At 34.8% G+C, this 22,115-nt stretch overlaps 1 protein-coding gene across 2 annotated transcripts in view; it reads left to right on the forward strand.

The window, feature by feature from the left end:
- TNFRSF19 (TNF receptor superfamily member 19) overlaps nucleotides 1-22,115 on the forward strand; it is a 59,129-nt gene that overhangs the window by 31,058 nt on the left and 5,956 nt on the right. For both annotated transcript variants that reach the window (XM_008920770.3, XM_018071497.2), the window contains exons 6-8: nucleotides 18,501-18,665; nucleotides 19,849-19,974; nucleotides 20,701-20,794. In XM_008920770.3, the coding sequence (XP_008919018.1) occupies nucleotides 18,501-18,665; nucleotides 19,849-19,974; nucleotides 20,701-20,794 (385 nt within the window). The remainder of the gene's footprint in view (nucleotides 1-18,500; nucleotides 18,666-19,848; nucleotides 19,975-20,700; nucleotides 20,795-22,115) is intronic.

Below are 22,115 nucleotides of genomic sequence, written 5' to 3' on the forward strand. Positions count from 1 at the left end.
AAATATCTGCAGTTTGATTGTAACATTATGTGTGTTTGAAATAACCCGGCACTTGGGTCCAAAGTTGCTGCTTTTTTGCCGTGAACCGTATTTTCAGATATTGATTCCGGTTTCAATTATAAAGAGTATCTCAAACTAAAAAATGAACAGTTTTTTACTAAGATGAGGAATAGAAGTAAAGACTGTGGCTTGTCGAGACAAAATACATAAAGAAGATCATAGTAAAAACATTGCATTTTCATGTGAGGCATCCATATCTTACCTACTTTGATTTTGTTGAATTCCTTTGACACTTTGACTGCCTTCACTAAGATTGATCACAAAACTCCCTTTACAGTTTTCTTCTGTAGATTTTTTTATTAGTTAGTTTCTATATGGTTACAGTGGGTTTTTTTCTGAGAATTAAATATAAGTGTCTTAAACTGGAGCTGAGTCTCACTCTTCAAATCTACAGGGTATGTTATTTCACTGATGAATATTGCTATTTAAGGGATTAAATCTGGTGGTATTTCCTTCTTCCTGGTGGCAAAAGAAGCTAGTGTAGAAAAAGTTAGGATTGTGTATAAATCTACTCCTTTATATTTACAGGATTAGAATCCGTGACTTTGTAAACTTTCATGTGAGTGTAATGGGTATTGGGGATATGCAAGGACTGTACTTCAGAACAGAGAAGATAGAAAGCTAGAAATTGCAGTCTGCGGGGTTATAACATATATTGTTTTGTAAGGGGGAGCTGGAAGCTTGCTGGCTACGTGTGTATTCTGTAAAATACTTTTACCAGTGGTAAAAGAGAAAAAAAAAAATCCCACTGTCTCAGCTTTGTTGGAGCTTTTTGTATTATTTCATTAAACAAAAATATAGCATTTTAACTTGAGAGTAATTTTTGGATGACATTCAATTCCACATTAGTTCCACTGTTTACATAGTGGAATTTTAATTTATTTGTATCACTTTCTTCTTTCTGTTTACAGAATTTTATGATTTGAAAGCTGTCAGACTCCAGATAATGTTTTTCTAGCAATTAAGTTTTTCTGTAATTTTTATTTGGTTGCTTTGTACAGTAAACTTTGTATTGCTAATGCAATGTGCATATGAGGCAACTGGCAGCTGAAAGTATGTAACAAATGAAACTATTCTTAATTACTTTGTACTCTTCCAACATATATATATGTCCATCTTATCTCAGTATTTGTTCTGATTTGGGGATACATCACAGCATCTCTCATAATCCTCTTTGCCATGTTGGACACTGTGATAGAAAGCAGCTGGAATATTGTATAAACGTTTCACAGAAGTCATAAGGAGTGACAGCTAATTTAAGTACAGATAATAGCATCACGAGCTTATAAATATCAATACTGTTTTATTACAGAGATGTTAGCTTCCCATTATTTCAACACTGAAATGTACACTTTTGTAAAAACGTAATAAGTCAGTCTGATATTTTCCATATGTGACCTGATGGCAGAGTAACTTCAAGAAGTCTGAAACAAATTTGACTCGGTGCTTCAGTGAGATGAGAATTGCTATTAATGTCTTATAAAGTTTTATTACTATTTTATTTCTTTCAGTCATCATAGATCAAAGAGAGTTAACCTAGAAAACCTAAATGTTTTCAATTCCTTGTCCTTAATTATTGTGATGCTTCTGACCCATTGGGGGTCATGTATAACTTAGAGACAAACAGTTCCTTTTTTTCCTGTTCTGAATTTGCTTTACACGTTGGGTTCTCCTTTGAAAACAAAAAGTTGAAAACAAAGAGAGGACAGAATTTTCCTTATTTTAATAACAGAGATGTTACCACTAGAATGAGTTATAGTAGTTCTGAAATGCTACTTAGAGGAGAAGAAATTTAGATTCATTGCATAGTTTAATCATGTTCTAAAACTTTCCCAACTTACTTTCACTAACTCTTTTTGCCTGTACCTCTCATTTCTATGCCTATATGTATAGAAGTACTTCATTATGTAGCTGATTATCACTACGTATGTATTACAGTTAGTAGACAGAACTGGTCAGAACTCCTTCCCTCTTTTCTATCCACCATCCTCTCTACTCCTCTTAAAAAAAAAAAGTCAACCCTATACAAACCAAAAACCACCACAATTTTTAAACTGTTAGACTCTTGTTCACTGTCTTGCACTATCCTTACATGTTTTGTACTATTCCGTTTGCTCTTTACAGAGGAAAATTTGTTTTATCAGAAAGATTGCTAATCACATCTGGCTTAATGCTGCAAAACTGTAGGTTTAAAGGCTGTTCCAATGAACTGATTCGCTCACTAGTAACTCTAGAACAGAAGTAGTCAATATAGCATGTCTGCTCTGTTATCATTTGAGTCTATAGTAAAAGGGTAGTAAGCTGAACAACTTTATCAATTCTAATGAGTGTTTGAAATTTCTTGATCTTCATTGAAAATCTTACAAAGACAGCAAACGGAGTTCTTATTTTGTACCTAATACCTCAAATCTAACTTAGATTTCTTTGCACAAAGAAATATTTCACTGAGTGAGTTTCAAGTAACCCAATTCAAACTACAAACTAAAAGAACTAGGCTAGTAGTGAATACTTCAGAAATATACTACAGTGTAGGTAGCATTAGCCTTATCAAGTATCTAGAGGTACATAAGGCTTAAATATCAAAATAGGCCAAGGATTCTGACTCAAAAATTGCACCACCAACTGTCCTGCTTGACAGCTACCTAACTGTGCAAACACTTAAAAGCCCAAGGGACCTACAACTATTCATTGTCTCCAGGAGCATTGCACTGATTCTGGGTCCCAGTGACTTGAACACATCAGAGCTTTAGTTTAGGCCAAAAGGTCTGTGGTTTACCTGCTTTCCCCTTAGTGCCATGGAAGGAAGTACATATGCATGGACTGGGCAAGATGCTCTTAATAGGTGTCTAATTGGAGAATACAGATCCCTTTGTGTATCACAATTGATCCAAGAGGTAATGGAATTGAAATTTAAGGAGGCACCTACAGATTTTTCTATATCCTTCAGTGGTCATCTGAAGACTTTTGCAACACTGAGCCCACCTGGCACTGAAACCACCAGGATCTACAAGCTAATCGGTCTGTCACCTGTCTCTGAACAATCTGTTCTATGGTGTCTTCTGATGCCAAATTCGGCAGAGCAGGTTGAGATAATGTCTGGGAGTCCATTCTTTGGTAACTTCTTTGAGTCCAGAATTCTTCCCTTAGCATGTATACTAACTGTGTGTTGGCTTCTTGCCCTAACTCTTTGATTATTGCATCAGAAGTAGGTCCCCATCACAGGTAGGTTCCCATTACTGTGTGTGCTTAGCACTGCAGGGCCTGTGCCCATTTGCGATCCTAGTTTCATGCCTTCTCAAATTACTATGTCACAATACAGCTCAGTTGTTCTAAGGTATCTTGTTGAGATAATTACATTGTTCATAATTCTCACATTCCGACCGCAACCATGGTTAAGTAATAAATTCCAATTTAATACTCATAGCTTTTTAAAATGAGGGGAAAAGCATATCTGCATATCTGCTATCTTTGCTGTTTGGATATGCTGATGAAAGTATACCAGTCAGACTGTTGTTTTCTTGAATAGAAATTGTTCAAATAGTTAAGAATTTGAGTTCTATTTTTGAAGTAAAGCTCGAGCTACAAATAATGAATTTCCGTTTAAATTATTATCTGACTAATCAGCCAAACTTTCCTCTCTACTTCCTGCTTTATGTGTGTGAAGTACAGGTGACTGGGTCAGACTTTCTATTTCAATTATTCTACTCTTTAATCTCAAATAATGGGCAGTTCTTTATTTTGCTTGTTGCTACCTTTGTATTATTAGATGTGATGAGACTGACCAGCAAATCCTAAAGGATGTCTGTTGACAACATTCAGTGGAAATTTAAAAAGCTGAATATGACTGTAAAGGCTGTGCAAATTTTAGCAAAAATGAATGCATATCAAAAAAAGGAAGAAAAATGTAAACAGACAAAAAGTTTACCTCTGATCTTTTTTTTTCTCTTTTTCTCTCTTGCCATAAAAAGTATGATCAATAGGAAGAAAGATATACCATTGTTTTCTAGAGGCTGTTTTATGAATAATGTGGTGAAACTTGGTAATTGTAAATTCAAGTGGAGCATCAGGAACAGAATCTAAAATACAGTTTATTGAACTGAAAAGGTTTAATGTATTGCTTCATGCAATATAATGAGTAATCCTCTACCTCAGGGAATGGATCTGCACAAAAGAATCACTAAAAGACATTTTGCTCTATTAACTGGTACGTTTAGTCCCTTTTAATTCAGAAAAGTATTTTCTTTTTGTCTTTCCTTGATTATATTCATATTTTTACTTCTGAAATGAAAATAGTTTTGGTGTAAAAAGACAAAATATCCTTGAACTACAAATAAATATTTCTGTAGCAGACCAAGGTATGCAAGACCAAGGTATGGTTCAGTAACAAAGGCAAAAAAAGTTTGGATTTTAATGCATGTCTTGGTACTGTTTCTTTCTGGAGGCTTTACAGAAGTATATGCTTTGAACACTCCTTTTCAGTGTGTCATTTTTCAAGCAAATTGTTAAACCTTTCCTTTTACTACATATGGTAATTACAGTATGTGACTTTTCTTTTGACAAAATGTGGCTTGTTAGATTGATTTCACACAGGTTTCTGTAATTAAGGCTGTGTGAGATGGACTGTGACACATTCTTCCGGATCAAAATCTAGGTAAAAAGTTCCATAGGGAAGAGTTTTTTGTATGTGAAATCTGTCTGATTGAGTTGGTACTTAATGGAAGAAGGAAGCCTAAACTGATAAATCAACAGTGAAAATTAACTATCTTTCAGTAAATAAACAATATTGTAACCTCACTTTCTCCTGGCAAAAATAAAGATTAGGTTTTTCTATGAGGATGAAAAAATAATACTCTTTCCTTTGATTCAAAAGCAATCACATATATATATTTTATGCAAAAGACTGTTGTTGCTACTAAGTGGTAAATAAGGAGTGGAATACACATTTTCATCTTAACATGCCAGTTAAGATATTTGTACTTTATAAGGATATAGAGTTCACTGTCTCTCTGATGTTTTCTGACTCATGAAGATGAGTACTTCAGTTGCTAGCCGACTAATGAAGGAATGCTGTAGCTCTTGCAACAGAGAAAAAATACCAAAGAAAAAACCCTAGTTCTTTCCTAGTCTTTTCCTGCTGTTACTTTGTGCAAGCTTGTGATGTAACTGAAGTTGGATGCTGCCATAAGGTTTTCTCTTCCAAAATTGGTGAGCTGGTGTCCCACACTTGTGCTTGCTGACTGACCCTCACAGACATTCCTGAGGTTGTAAGAGGCTATCGAGAGCTAGTGCTTTCTTGCTGAGAGTCAAACATCTCTTGTCATTCTACATCCCTGTCACTGAAGTTCTAGATTCATCTGGTTTGAGCTGAGTTGGGTTTTGTTGATTGAACAGCTGTCAGAGCATTTGGTGGTTATCATTGAGCATGTAGATCATTTCCTTAATGCTGGCATCATACTAGTTTCTGGATCTGTAAAAGATCCTTCCTTCCTGGCAAGTTGAGCATTCTTTGGAGAGAAACTGCTTTTTCCTTCCTGGCCACAGAAGGCCGGATTTCTGAGAGCAGGAAATTTGTCTTCCATTAACTATTACATATTTGAAGCATGCTAAATGTTACCAGTGGCCCATAGATGTGATTTTTTTGCCTTCTAAAAATAATTTCAGAATGTTAAATTTAAGTGTCGCAAACTTCTTAAGATAGATTATAACATTAGAATTGTGAGGGCTTTAGGTTTTTTTCCTAGGTGAACAGAATGTATCGTATGCTGTTGTCATTTATTATCCCTTTTTAATCCTTTTGACCATGATGACTAGTTTCTATTCATGCTGCTCAGACAAAGAGTTTTCTGATTCTACAAAACGAAATGAACTTCAGAGTGAGTAGATGTAATGTAAATGGCTTCCATCATACAGGTGGAAATCATAGAATAAATTAGGAAATGTCTTTTTTCAACACTATTTGTTCATAATCTCTGAAAATGTAATATATAAAACACACATCGTCATAATGCAGTAGAGCTTTAAGTAAATCTTATGAAGTTGAGGTGATATTTGACCAAGTTGGATTGCACTGAAAGGCATTGGCTGTCTAGTTTCAGCATGAGAATTGCACATTACTTTTATATGTATTTCGGAGAGAACACAGTATTCCAGTGTAAATGTCTTTGAAAATAGATTGCTTATTGCTTGCTACAATATGGTGGAAAATGTATAGCTTAAATTGAAAACAGAAATGTCAACTTGTGATTTTTAAAATAAATTGAATAAAACTTTGTTTATTTCATAAGTTCACATCACAAGCTCCTGCAGCTGATAATAGGAGTTCACATAAGCAGTGCCCATCTGGCATTCAGAAGGTTGTATCTAATCAGTAGCCAGCAACATATAGGACATATTTTGTATCTTTGTTCTAACTCACAGCTGGCAACTCTATCTGCTAATCCCAGTGAAAGCTTCCGTTTGTAATACAAAACTACTTTTGAACTTGCATATCCTTCCCCACAGATGTCTGGAGCCTTGGAGATGTGTTTCTTTTCTGATTCCTGGTAAATCAGAGAATGAATTGTTGCATTAAGGGTAAAGTCAAGCAATGAATCCTCAAATATCCATTTTAAGACCATGCTTAATATAAGAAAAGAAAGCTGAGAGTGACCGAAAATAATTAATTTTGCACATTTTTGTGTAGTAAAAATTCACTGTAGAGCTCACTTCTTTATTAGGTTAAAAAATCCATAGTATAGAATGATGAAGTAATTGCAGTATTCACTTCTAGTTTGTTCATCTGGAATATGAACAAGCAATTTAGAAACATATTCAGTTTTGTTTCTTGTCACTGCTAAGTACAGTTAGAAAATGAAATTCTCAACTGCAGAGTATGAGAATTTCAATGTGTTTTTTCAAACCAGTTTACCATACTTTAGCTTCTAGTAGTAACTTGTGCAACCTTTCATCTTATGAGTCAATCCTATAATTAGTATCCTTCTTTGCCAGAGGCATACTGCATGTTTGTTTTAGGTACAGAATGTCTGCAAGAAATTTAACTTAATCATTACTTTTTAATGTAAGAGCTGGTTAGCTCAATTACACTAGATTAAAGTGAACTTGAAATTCCTGAGCTACAGAGAAGGGACTAATCTGTGACCTGTAGTGAATAAGTACTATTTCCTATGGTTTTTTCTTATATGTACTTACTAATGTGGGTAGCCCTTCAGCCCAGGCTTGCAGTGGCTATAAGCAATTATCTGCTTGTTGTATGAAGTGGATTTGCAAGGTTCTTATTTAACTTGCCCATTAGTTTGATCAAAATTATTCCAGGATTGCATACATTGCAGTAAAGCTGCAAAACATTTTTTTCAGTAAGTTTTTATGTTATTGTTTTTAGGGGTAATCTGAAAAAAATAAACAGTGGTTACAGGTTTTCAATATTTTTTAGACATTTTCTAATTACAGAAGCATTCAACTATTTTAAATATATTAATTTAATAACATGCTTTTAAACTATGTTCAGACTGAAAATATTGGTTTATCTCTCATAATCACACAGCTAATTCTGGGAATGGTTGCATTAGCACCACTTTAACAGCACTGAGTTTTGGTACCTACAGTATAAATTCATGCTGACTGCTTTGGGTTTGGATACAGAGGGTCTAAGCTGTGACTGGCATGTGAATATAAAATACCGCTAAACAAATGCAAAATATTGTGCAGGGTTTTTTATTCTACTTTGAGCTGGTAGATACTATTTGACTCAATGATCTTAGAGGTCTTTTCCAACCTTAAGGATTCTGTGATTCTGTGTTGCTTAGGCTGTGTTTCACTTAAATTTCTTGTTTTAAAGAAATACAGTAGAAAACAGGAACTCCGTCTAGGCTCAAACTTTCCATACTGCTAACTATCTATTAAGAAAATCATTTTCAAGCAAAAGAACACTGAAATACCACACCAGAGGACTGGAATGCCTGGAGGACTGGAATATATTGGAAGTAGGATAAAATGCAATGCAAGAGTTGTGCACTAAGGACCTTAGCAGTAAGATTCATTATAAACCAACACCACACGAGCTGGAAGCAGCCTTATGGAAGAAAGACCTAGCATACCTACTGATAACTTGTATCCTTCCAGTTGTTGTCCTCTACTTTCCTCACCTTTAATTTTTTGAGTGATAGGCCTCAAATGTTCTCACTCTTACTGGTTCACTTTGTGCTAAAGCAGTGCGCTGCCAACCTCCTTTTCTTTACAAAGAACGTGGAGAAATCTCACATGTTATTTTGGGCAGTGACATGTGCCTTTGAAGTATAGCCTGCCACTGTTTCCTAAAAAGATGAGCTCTTTGTTACAGCTTTCTTAACTAAAGGGTTGTGTCCACCAGTTTTAGTAAAGTTTCATTTAAGTCTAGTGGTATTATTCTATGTGCATATTACTGAATGTAATTTATAGTTGCCCTATCTGCATGTGGAAATTTAGGATGGAATTAATGCACCCTAATTTGGGCATATAGAAGTTAATACTTAACCCTGAAGTTGTCAAACCAAACTCCCAATCAGTGGTGAGAATTAGGTACCTCAAGAGTTCAGACAAGCCAGATAAGGTAATCTTCAATGACTAACACTAAGTAGTCTTTCAAGCCATTTCAGAGTAATTACTTCTCTGGAGATTTCTGTTTCTGGTTTTTAGAAAGAGAGCCTAGGGTGACTAGCTCTGACTTAGACCTTCAAACTTCTATAGTTAGGAGTTTCATCTAGATGCCAATGAAAACTGCAATTCGACATTAAATGATTGTGTCTGACTCCCTAAAACCTGCTCTTCATCTTATTTTTTTTAATTAATTTTAAAAAGGAAAATTACTTTTTAGAGTGTAGATACTTTTTTCACTCCTGCTATATAAATAGAAACACAAATAAAAATTTTATAAGACTACTTTTCTTATTTTTTGATGAAGTGTCTCTTACAAACCAAAGCCCATATTGTAAGAAAACTCGCTAAAGTCAGAATATGCCAGAATTGAGGCCTGTAACCATAATGAAATTGCCTCATATATAGTTACTCTGATACAGGTTTTATTTACATTGTTTCATATTATTTCCCACTGGGCCTTTGTTCATTTAAAGCACAGGATAGGCTAAACCTATAATTCTATGTCTCACCTTATTTGCTACACTCTGTTTTTTATTCCACGGAGAAAGTGAGGTACTAATTACTTCTGGGCTTTTCTGTGGTTCTGCCACTGCAAAGCAGGTGTTACAAATTTTGTAGTTGTTATTGACTTTCATCTTTTCAATTAATGCTTAATGTCTGTTAAACTGAAACAGAGAAAGTCAAAGGCACCCAAACTCCTTCTCCTACCAGAGTGGGATGCTGCCTTCTTGACTGTGGAAGTATCTAATGGCTACATCTATGAGCTGGTGATCTTAAGTTCACTCTGTATTCATTGGAGAAAAATGATCAAGGGAGGTGTTTAAAAGAAATCAGACTAATTACACCGTAACAGAGCCTTTCTCCTACCCCTCTGCCCCCCTTCCGCCCCTCTAGAGAAAGTTCTGAGGTGACTCCCTCAGAAGCAGATGTTTGCTGTGGTCAGATGAATCTCACTAATAGAGCCTGACTTTTCAAAGATAACCTTTCAGAGTATCTTCTGTATTCTATGACTAATTCCCATTGACTTCTGTTAAAGAGGGGAGATGTTATGTTTGGATTTCTTTGTTAAGTAATGTAACAAAGCAAGGATCTTGTGTGCGGGAACCTTTTGTTCTGTACAACTTGACTTTATCCCCAAAGCTTTAAGTGGTGAATTAATAACTGCTGTTTATAAGCTGTTATTACTTCTGACGTCAAAGCTACAGCTTTTTCATTTGATATAGTTTGCATGTGCATGCTTACTGTTGCACAGTAGGTAACTTTCTCTACAGTAAATCGTGACATTAATGACACTTGCAGTAGTACAGTAAGCTGGGGATACATGGCCAGCTTCTAAAGGTGTTAAGGCCATATGTTATAAAATTATGACAATTTATATTTAATCCCATGTATTTTAGATTACTTACCTAAAAACAGAGTTTTTAAAAGATGTTGAGGTTGCAAAGTTGAACATTAAAAACTTAGAAAATACTAGTAGAGTTGGTTATGCAGCTCTTAACATGCATCTTAATTCAGAATCATAATTCAGCTCAGTGGTGTGTAAGTATTATAAAACAATCTTAATTACGTAAACATATTCTGTTTTCCATAGTGCAGACTTATTTTCTCCCCAATATTAATTTAAGGTAAATTAGTGATATTTTAACATAATTATAAACAGGACTAACATAAGTGGTGAGCAAGCCTGAGTCTTGTTTATTTAATTTTGTTGCATTCTACATTTCACATGACTGTTGACTGTGCAAAGAGGGGGCATTACTACTTCTGCCAAAGCTTTACGACTGGGAAAATTCAACTGGAGAGAAGAAATAAGCTTTTACCAAGCTCAGCTTATAGCCTAGTAGATAAAACAATCTCCATAAAGGTGGTAGAAGAGGCAATTGAATCTCCATCTCAAACTTCTTGGCAAAGAGTTCTTAAGCTTTTTCAGAAGGTAGAAACCCCATCATTACCTCCTCTTTCAAGAGTTGCATCTGAAAGGCATAATAAGCCATATTTGTGATTTCTCCCTCCTTAAGTTAATTTTAAAATAAGATCAGAGATTTTTGTTCTCAGGAGAGATGGAGATATGGAAGCTCCTCTCTACCTCTGAGTAATTTATGGGAAGAGCAAAGCTGAGTATCCCTCTCCAGGTTTCTATGTCTACAGGCTGAGCATGGTGACATAAGTCACTGTGCTACTCATATGACAGATATTTCAGATTCTGTTCTACGTTTAATTTTTTTCTTCACACTGTATAGGAAGTATGTGACCTAATACAGGCCTCTAGCTTCCCAGATAGATTTGGATTTTAAAATTACAGATTTTAGAGTTTAACTTCCACATACTTAAGCCCAGTCCCTTTGTCACTCTTCAAAATAGATACCAAAATACAGTGGTATCAGTATTGCATGCACATTGACTTTTAGATTATTCTGAATTATCTGAAATCTGAAAATTGTGGGTCTTCTGTATTTTATTTTTCATATATTCTCTCAATTCAGAAATAACCTTTTTAAAATGTAATGTAACAAAATGGTCCAGTGTTGAACACACATGCACACACCTCTTCCTGGATGGAATTTCTAATATTTGGAAGAATTTCCGTAGCATTTATGTTTTCATATTCAGTAACAAAAATGTTAGTATATTAGAAAGAGTTTGAAGTGTGGTGATGTCTCCAACCATCAGGATTTAATTTTCTGTACCCAGTTATTTCATATTTTAATTGTAGACCAGGAAGCAACAAGGAAAGGGTACTAAAACTTTATTGAATTTCTTTGTAGCTGCTGGAACATCTAGCTCTCTGGACTAGATAAGTTATTTGACCAATTCAAAATGTTGGGTTTTGAGCAAAATAAGGAAGTGATCCTGCACCTAATTTGATATTAAAATATAGTAGTTTTTCATAATGTATCACTTATTTATATATTTTTTAATTTGAATATACAATTCCTATTGTCTAAAGCTGTAGAAACTTTGTGAATGAAAATTATGACACTATACTCTGGTATTTTGATGACAAAACAGGTATCCAGCTTGCAAACAGAATTAAGATAGCTGAGTACTGTTGTCTTTACAAAGCATTTTTAAAGCAATAAAAAAAAGCCATAGGTTTTGACAATGTAGTGCATATACTATCAGTGATGTTTATTGAAGTCTGTGTCAACAACTTTAGGATACAGGCTTGCCGTTGTCATGCAATCTTTTGCTCTATTCCCTGGGTGTTATCACAGCTGAACCAGGACAAAGAGGGAAATAATTGGGGTAGAAAGTGAAGTGTTAGAAATCACTTCTTGTTGAATCAGAGAGAGGTAAAAACCTCTTTTATGACTGATTTACACTTCACTTCTTGCTTTACTGGGATTTATACAAATATATATATAGAGAGAGTACTGTATTCATTTCAGAAATTGTGGGGATGTATGGCAATTGCAGTTGAAATCTGTACAGTGTTCCATCAGTGCGTAGCTGGAAGAGCGTGTATATTCCCTGCCCAGGGGCGGGCATAGCTAACCCCACCAGCACCTCAGTTGTGGTCACAGGGTAGAGCTTTCCACACTGTCATGTTTCATCCATACTGAGAACCAATCCAGGCACCATTCTACAACCTCATCACACAGCAACTCTGAGATCTTGTTCGGACCTTTTGGAACAGATCTGTAACTTGTATGCAGGGGATTCACAATGTTCAATTACACTTCTGATTAATGGAAGTGGGTTACTCTCTGTTGGCTAAAGAGACAACCTTCAGACATGGTTATTCCTGTATTTACATACATGCCACTGTCATAGGGAATATACAGTTAGATTCTAAAGGGTATATGGTCTCCCTCTGCTCTCTTAGCAAACAGGTAGTGTTAGTAGTTGCCCACTTGAAAATGCAAACTCCTCTTCTGCTTATGTGGGTAATGTCTTGTGTAACAGTTTTAGAACTGAGAGGGACAGAGTGTGTATACAAGCAGTAACTGTCATCAACAGGCCTAATTGACTCAAATATTGCACAAGGTTTTTTTTATTCTGTAACTGAGTAGTCCTTAAGATTAAATGGGACTGCACATACAGAATACAAATTGATACTTGCTGTTTTCATTTTCAGTTGAAAAGATAAAGCAACTTTCATAGCCTGGGTGGGATGGATGCATTCTATAGTTGGATTTGAACAAGAGAATAGCTGAAATATCATGTTCTATTTTGCAAAAGATGTCTGAAAAAGAATTTGGTTAAGAGTACAAGTTAGAAGTGATATAGGGAAATAGTTTTTCTGCTCTGTTTCATATGTTCTGACCTAAATTTTAAGCGACATTGATATAACACATAAAAACACCTGAAAAGGAAGTTGCATTTACTGCAAAATAGATATTGGACACTCTCAGCAGTCAGAGATGTAGAGTTGGCTTCTGGAAGCAAAAGTCAGAAAGAGAATTGCTGACACCACCACAACCATTAACAGCAACATACGTTTTATGCCACCAGATCATGCTAAGTATTTCCAGTTTATGGGGGAGAGACAGTATCTTCTCACATTAATATCATTTTGACGGGTTTGTGGGGTAGAATGTGTAGTTCAGCAGTGACACAGATTTTATCCCACTTCCTCTAATTTTTTTTTTTTTTTTTTTTTTTGCTTACAGGTTTTTTCAGATTATTTGAGGGTAGCAGTGATCTGAAGCGTTATTCTCATGTAGTAGTATTTTCAAGTGGCTAAACAGTTCTCAAAGATGAAAGTTTTGTGTATGAAACAGTGTTACTTTTGTGCCCATATATAGTTTAGATGACCATGGTGTTGCAGAGGTTGTCTGTGTCTTACAAACATAGTGATGTGTATCCAATACTGTGGAGTTCATATATATTTTAAATTCACATACACAGTGTAATTGCTTTACCATTTTAAGCATAAAAGGCTGTCAGCGGCTGGAGTTTGTGAAAATACACAATGCAAGAGAAATGGTCTTGGAAATTAATAAATCAAATTTCAAAGATTTTAGTTTATAAGCATATTTCTCAGGATTTCCAAACAATAGATAAATACTTGAATAGTCATTTTCTCCCCTAGGGATTTTGGTACATTTTTTAAAAAATAAAAAACCCAGCACAATAAAACAAACAAAAAAAAGAATCTGTAAGGCATTAACTTGGAGACTGAAGGTTTTAAAGTTAGCACTTGGAGCACATTTGAAAGATGTGGTTTGACACAATGAACTTTTGGGTGTAGGCCATGAATGCAGATGGCTGTCCTTTTACAGATTTTGAGAGACTCTGTCCCTGTTGTTTACCACAGTCTCCAACACTAATGTTTAATAAGATTCTTACCTCCTACTTGAAAGATCAGGAGAAAGGAGGCAATCTGCTGCTTTGTAAAGACTCAGAAATATCAGGGCAACTTCCTTTCAACTGATGTTAGTGCTCAGTGGTATATATTACACATGTAATTTTATCTATATCTACAGATTTTATATGTGTAGTATCTGAATGGTCTGTATATAATACATACTTTCGCTTATTTAGGACTCAGTAAACCTACAGCTGTCTTACTTTTAAATGAACATAAACATCTTTTAATTTTTTTTTTCAAAACGAAGGAATTTCAAAGTAAGGTACATTGCCTTGCATTTTCTGTGGATCAAGAGCACATATACAGATAGCCACTGCAATTCAGGCAGTAACTTGTTAGATTGTTGTAACTTGAGGGTATGTCTGAGCCCTTAATTCTTGTCAAATTAGGGTTGATACCACTGAGTTTAGCCACTCTATGTAAAGGTAGTGGGCAAACAGTTTTTATAATAGGTGAATACTCCTTTCCTCTCTCGAGGGGAATACCCATATTTCAAGAATTAACAACTTTTTAACTTTTGCATCTTATTTTCAGTCCTGATTGTAACAGATGGCACTCTGTCTGATGTTACCATATTATCACTTTCCTAAGTGCAGTTTGGATTAGCTTTTTTTTTTTTTTTAATAAACGCTCTTTGGGTTAGTGTTGACTTTATGTGTTAAGAAAGAAACCCAAACATATTATTCCACACTTTATCCTCCCCAACTTTAGTAATTATTATATTATTGTTTCTTGTATCCATAGAAGAAACATATAATGTTGCAAGTTCTGTTTTCACATGGATGATCTACCACAAAAAGGTTTCTTTTAGGCTTGCTGATTCCAGTAGTGACTGTAACTAATCATAGTTCTGAGAAAAAAGTCTGATAAAATAAATATGAAATAAGTGATAAAGGAAGTCTTTACATTTTGCCCTGTCTCTTGTTATTTGGTATAACAGGCTGAAAATTCAACTGTTCTGTTTACTGGCAGAAGTTACAGTGATACAGCTGGGACTCGTGTTCTGTATTAGCTGAGTTACTGCTATTTAACCATCTTGGATTAAGAGAAACTTTAGTTGCTTTTAAGAACCACATCTTTGCATATACTGCCATTGCAATGTAATATTGGTTAATTAAGGGGAAAACGTGTATTCAGACTTACTGCTCAAAATTATGCAGGAGACAGCTTGATATTTTGGGTAATTCTTCTTTAGCACTATCACATTTCCAGAATATGTTGGAACATATGTATAATATGTACATGCTTTCCAGAATCATAAAACAGTGTCCACCTCCTCCCTCCTTTCTGAATGCATCGCATCCAATTCACAAAGTGTTTAATTGCATATTTAAATTTAATCATGTAATCATTTAATAGATGTAAGTACAAGGTTAAGTTTAAAATGCAGCTCCTTGCTGTACTGAAGTGGGACCATTAAGTCTGTGAAAAGAAAGACAGAGTTTATGAAAATGCAAACATGTCTGAGTAACACTAAAAGCAGAGTTCAGCAATGCCCAACGGGCCACTTCTACAACAGCAATTCACTTCTGAAATGTTGGTCTCTGCAGGGAAGATCACTATCATTATAATTAGAGCTAGACTACAATGGACTGCTCACAGTAGCTATTCCAAAAAGTTCTTTGAAGGTGAAGATGAGTGGTAGGCATTCTCAGGAAGAGAAAATTGCTTGCTCAAGTAAAAAGGAAAAAAAATCAACCAAATTAAACAAAAATAACTAGATGGCTAAAATAAATTTAAAATTTAACCATCCTTATTTAAAATAAAATCACTGTATTTCCAGCTTGGATATTGCTGGTGGGCATTAAAGAAATATATAATTTATATTTTCATAGAATAGGTAATATGTAATTATACTTGAAAATAGATACATATTGTGAGCAAATGAAGAGAGACAAAAATATAGCAGCTTCACCTCCAGTACTCTTGTTCTGTTTTTGCTTTCAAAACTGACAGTTCTTTTTTCTGGAAATTATGAGGACCTAATTACTAAGAACTGTTTAGCCCTCTTAGGTACATTGATACAAATAGGTATATGGGTATGAAAAATATTTGAAGATGTTCTGATCAGTTTTTTTAATTGTCTGGTTTTTAAATACTTGTCCAGGCTGTCTAAAGATGCGATCAGGCACTTGGCTAAAATTGAAAACCTGATACCAAAAGCACAATCCTTGATCTTCACACCTAAGCCAGCACACATTGCTGTATTGAAAGGTTTTTATATAGATTTACTGCTTTTCACAGATATCCCTAGACTTTGCATACCATGTAGAAGTTGCTGCAGTCTGCTAAAACTATAAACTTCAAACTACAGCTGCAAGAATCCTAGAAACAGAGGGGAATCTCTGTGGAAGATTGAGATGCTCCTGCCAAGAGCATTCAAGTTATGACAAAAAGATTATGACACTGGTTGCTTTTTCTTTAAAATTAACAGTGAAGATCTGGAAAACAGGTCGTAGAACTTAGCTCTGTGAGTAAATAGGAATTATAGAAGTACATGAAGAGAAAGATAGGTAATAATTATGTGAGAGGAGAAGTACCTGTGCCAGCGATAGTCAACCTCACAATTATAAAAGTGTGTCCTGATGTTCAGAGGGAGCCCTCCTGTGTTTCAGTTTGTGCCTCATTGCCTCTGGTCTGCTGAAAAGAGTCTAGCACTGTCCTCTTTGCACATTCCCTTCAAACATTTATACAAATTGATGAGGTTCCCCTGAGTCTTCTCTTATCCAGTCTGAGCTGTCCCAGCTCTCTCAAACTTGGATCACAGGACAGAGAGGCTTCAGTTCCTCAGTCATTTGTGGCCCTCCATTGCACTTTCTCCAGTTGCTCCACTCTGTCCAATTTGGCAAGTTAAAAGGATATAAAAAATATCTGCTATAAATTTGTTCTTCACACTTTTGATGTGACAGTGGAACATAATAGTACATATCACAGGTGTTTGGAAATATTCAAGTGGATGTAAATGCAGTAACACTTGTTTCTCTCCATGTTGAAATTAGGAATTTATCAGCTAAACATTCTTTTGTATAACAGCCTTGATCTGACTTCTCCACTTTTTTTATATTTCCCCAGGTACCAGCAACTATATGATACTGTAAGCCACAGAAACTGTTTTTATTTAATATGTTTGGGGGTGGGGGTTTCAATTTCTGGATTCTTTATTTCTTAGAAGTTAACGTTTTCTTTGGAGTTCAGTGATCTAAAGACTACTATTAGATTAGTTAGAATTAAGTTGATTTTCAAAATGCCTAACTTTTGTCAATCTAAGCATTATAATGAAGCAGTATGGTATTGCAAATGCTTTGGTGCTGATGTTTGATGTGTGTGGAGGAAATACCATAATTATTTCAGAAAATTATTCCTAAGTAATAAAATTCCATTGATTGCACTAAGCAAGCTAGTAAGTTCTCTCCTGTTATTATTAAATTGCAGTCAAGATATCAAATAATTGTATGTGTGTACAATTTGATTAGAGGTTTTAATATACTCTGGCAGACATTTATATCACAATTTAAACTTGCGACTGCATGGACCGTTTTTTAGAAAATTATAGTCTTTAGGTTTTAACCAAATATCTTCTGTGGTAAATAGACACATTTAACTTACTCTTTTAAGTTAGTAAAATGTAGCTTGTGGTTTCTTAAAAATTTGCTGTCAGAATACTCAATGTTTTATTGCTTTTTCTCATATTATTGAATTTATGTGGACTTCAAAGTAGATTGAAATAGATGGGCTATCAAAATTCATAAGTCATTTAAAAGAATTTAATTTTAAAATACTACTCATAATTTAAGATAGTTTCAGTAGTGGTAGTTAAAGTTTTGATCCTTTTAGAATGAATATTTTTCACCTAAAGGTAACAATGTTTGTCAAAGCTAGAAACATTGCTTAAGTCCTTACTGAAGTCAATGTGTTGAATGTTGACTAGAGGTATTATCTAGTGTTAAAAAAATATCACTGAAGAAAAAAAAGTTAGCAGAGTTGAAATCCTACGTTTGATCCTATAAATGACCATGGTGTCAACCAAGCAGAATGTTAACTTTGATAGCATTTGAACTTCTGTGGGTGTCTCAGTTCCCAGAAAGTTTCTTTAAGGGAAGTTCATGTATTTGTGACTCCCTCTAGTGGATCTCTTTCTCAACTCTACAGTAGGAAATGTTCTCCATATTAAATTGATGTGGCATTAAATATTCAAACGTCCTGGTTTTTGTGGTGTGGATCTGATTCCATTCTCATGGACAGTCTGAATGTGTTTATGTTTATCTCCACTCATTATCACATATTTTGCAATATATTTTTAAAAGATTTTTTTCATAATTTGATTACTGATAATTGTATTCATTTATATGTGCAACTAATGATGATACATTAGCAGATGGAACATTCTGGTTTTTTCTGTGCTATAAACCTCTTCTATTTCTCAGACTTTCATTTACATGGTTATATTCCTGAAATGTTTGCAGTTCACCTTGATTGCTATTTAATTATATTTCAGGTACCACCAGGGTAAATCTTGTGAAGATCCCTTCAACTGCTTCCAGTCCCCGAGACACTGCTCTGGCAGCTGTTATATGCAGTGCACTTGCAACAGTGCTCTTGGCTCTCCTCATTCTTTGTGTTATCTATTGTAAGAGGCAGTTTATGGAGAAGAAACCAAGCTGTGAGTTTCCAGTTATTACTGTTCTTTATAATATTTATATAGTGGTGTTAGTTTGGCAGATCTCTCTGTAGGTAAATAAATGAAATGTCTGCATCATTCAAGCAAGTTTAGCATTGAGATGATCAAGGTAGCAGAAGCCTAAGACTCCATCCAAGTTTGCCAGCTCAGTGTGGATGTTCCAGCTTCTACTGATAAAATGCTGTGTAGATACCCAGAAATAGTCTAATTGCATCAATTCTGTGCCACACTCTGCTAGATGCTGCACAGGATCTATGCATCACATGCTATTGTGAAACACAGATTAGGTCATCAAGATAATGGATGTGGCCAGTGTACATGAGAGATTTGTCACTAACAGTTTGGGTTTTATGGGCATATTCAAGATGAATTAAATGCCTAAGACAGTTAAATTAGTAAACTTTTTTAAAACCCATAAAGCTCATCAATGTAATTTGTTTTTAATACACATTTTTCTGCCACTTACTTTAAATTAAGAAAAAATCAAAAGCTCTCTAGTTCCCCTTTATAATTTAAAAAAACTTGTATTAAAATATGTTTATAGCATCTAATGAGCCCTGAATGCCAAACAAGGATATTATCTAGGAAGGATTGGTGTTATCACTGCTTACAGCACAAGCAAAAATAAAAAGATCGAGAGAGGTATTTGTAAGAATTCTTCCTAACCTAGAAGATGCTTTAGAGTTTTGTGAAATTCAGACATAATGAATTCAAACTTCAGTTAGTGAAGTGTAGTAACTCGTTTGCCTTGGCCTACAATTATAGTGATTAAAGGAATTCTGCTGTTAATATAAAGCTCTTTAAGATAACATAAACAAAATCTCAGTGGCTGAAAGCTGAGTGTGGAAAGTTTCAGATGGGAATCACTGAGAATCATTAGGCACTGAAAAACTGTAACACTGAATGAGATATACTCTCAAATCATCAAAATGAGAGCAGATGTCTTCCTAGAAGAGGCTGTAGTTGAACCAGGTGTTCTAGGGTTTGTTGCAAGATCTGTGGCTTGTGTTACATGAAACCACATGATCATTGTGGATCTTTCCGTTGGAAAATGTATAGACATACTTTATAGCATGACATTTAAGCATTCTATGAAGATAGAAGGCTCTGAGCAGGAAGAAAGATAACACTTACTGATATGGATTTTTATTCTCTTTGTTCAAAGGGTCTCTGAGATCCCAAGACATTCACTACAATGGCTCTGAATTATCATGTTTTGATAGACCACGGCTAAATGACTATGACCACAGAACATGTTGCCAGTGCCAAAGAAGCACATCACAGACATGTGGTATGTTAGGTCTACTAAAAGGTGGTTTTATTTATCTAATACTTGAGTTGTGACATCTAACTTTAACTACAGAGTCAAACTACCCTTTGTCCTAGGCTAATTTCCCAATAAGCAGATAGGATTTTTAAGTAGCTATTTGGGGTTTTTTTGTTGTTGTTTTTTCCTGTTTTCATTCCAGTGACTTCACTTAAAAAAAAACTTTAAATACCTACATCATTTCTTTCTGATAAAAATAGCACTGCATCTGGCTTTGAGACTTAAATTAGTATGAAGGATTTACCAGCCAGTATCTAAGAATGTGATATGAATGTTAAAGACATTAACAACCTCAACAATTAAAGTCATTGCCATTTTGTGAAGTCGTATCAAAACAGATGCAGTTGTGACATTAAGAAATACATAATTTAACAGAAGAGCACAGGCTTAAATATCATCCTAATAGGTTAACTCAGAATGCTTTCTCTCAAGTATATTCAGTTGAAAAGCAAATTAATTAAAAAATTAGATATTCGTGACTGGCATCTGTATTACTCCTGAAGGAAGGACAGGGCTTTCTTTTATAAGTAATTCAATTTTAAAGGAATAGAGAACCCATTCCTTGCAGTAAGAAATCTTTCCTCAATCCATGTATTATAATGTAACTGGCAAACTAATGCTCAAGTTTGAAAGAGAACAGAAACTAAGTTTATACAGAGCTTTAACAGTTTTAACATTTTCATTCCTTAGGACCAGTTCACTTGATTCCATCCCTGTGCTGTGATGAAACCTGTAGCATGGGTCACAGCTGTGCTTTCCACTCACAGACCACACTTAATGAAAGGTAACTTAGTTTTACAAATGTCTATTAAACATTAAGTATTGTTTTATGCAGTTAAATTGATATTTATACAGATACAATGGCTGTTTGAAGTGGAATGAGGGATTTTGATGAACTGTAGCCATATCACCCCATGTTGTGCAAGAACAGGTTTATAGTATTACTTTGCAAATGCTGACTTGATACATGGGTTTCTGCAAAGAAGTGACTTCTCTCATGAGCACATAGTCTTCCTTTTACTCTCTGGTACCTTAGAGGCTTTGGTGACCCTCTCTTCTGCTATTGATTAGTAAGATGCTGCATAGACTCATGAATCTGGTGGTATTGACAATTCAGAAGTGTCATGAAGATTTTTTTTTTTTAATTTAGGAACTCTTTAGACTTTCACATTTGAAATATCTATTATTTCTGAATTTCTAGCAGATTATAATTTTCTCCTGATCCGCTGAATATAAATACAGTAGTAGTTATTTCTACAGCAGTACCGTGAGCTAAATACATAAAATTTATGGTGTCCTTCAGAGTTTCCTTCTTTTCAGAGTTACAGATTTTAACACAGGATGTATTTATTTCTTTTAGCTAGAATAATTTTCCATATAGGGTTAAATTGGTCTTCAGCTGTTTTGTTCTAATGGCCACATGTAACTGAAAATGTAGAGGCAGCTTCTTCATAAGTATTGTTTATGTAAGGTGACCTAGTGACCTAAGTATAAGATACAAAATATCTAAATTTTCTATAACAATTTGTTTAAATACTGACAAGCTTGAGTCATCCTTGTATACCACCAAGGCTGACAAATTGATAGCCTTGTACACAAAGTTGTGTACTTTTTGAGGAATCTTTTGGTTAAGGCTTTAAAAATAACTGTAATATCCATGTAATTTGGACATCAAAGATCCTGTGGTTCCTTCCAGTAGAAATGGAGTTTATGCCAATTTCCTTTGCCAGAATAATGTATTTCCTTCAATTGTGGGGCAGTGTCCTGACTTTTGGCCTCCTTTCTGAAAATACTTTGTGTGCATATTAAAGCTATTAAAGCATCATGTTTTGGAAATGAGTAAGGCTACTTAAAATCTGTTATAGGCATGTTCATGTGGGATGAGTTTTGTCACACAAATTATTACTGCATATCAGTCTTAATATAGCCTTTACATTTTTATAAATCCGTTGGCAATGTTTGGAAATAAAACATATGTATAACTTTTTGGGTTTGGTAATACTTCTTTTGGCATACATATAATGAAAAACACCACTGGACTTTCAACAGAGTTTGGCAGATGTCAGTATTATCATGCACTTTAAATACACTTGAGGTAGATAATA

Source organism: Manacus vitellinus, unplaced genomic scaffold (genome assembly GCF_001715985.3).
Source record: "Manacus vitellinus isolate BGI_N305 unplaced genomic scaffold, ASM171598v3 scaffold_2_pilon, whole genome shotgun sequence".
NCBI lineage: Eukaryota > Metazoa > Chordata > Aves > Passeriformes > Pipridae > Manacus > Manacus vitellinus.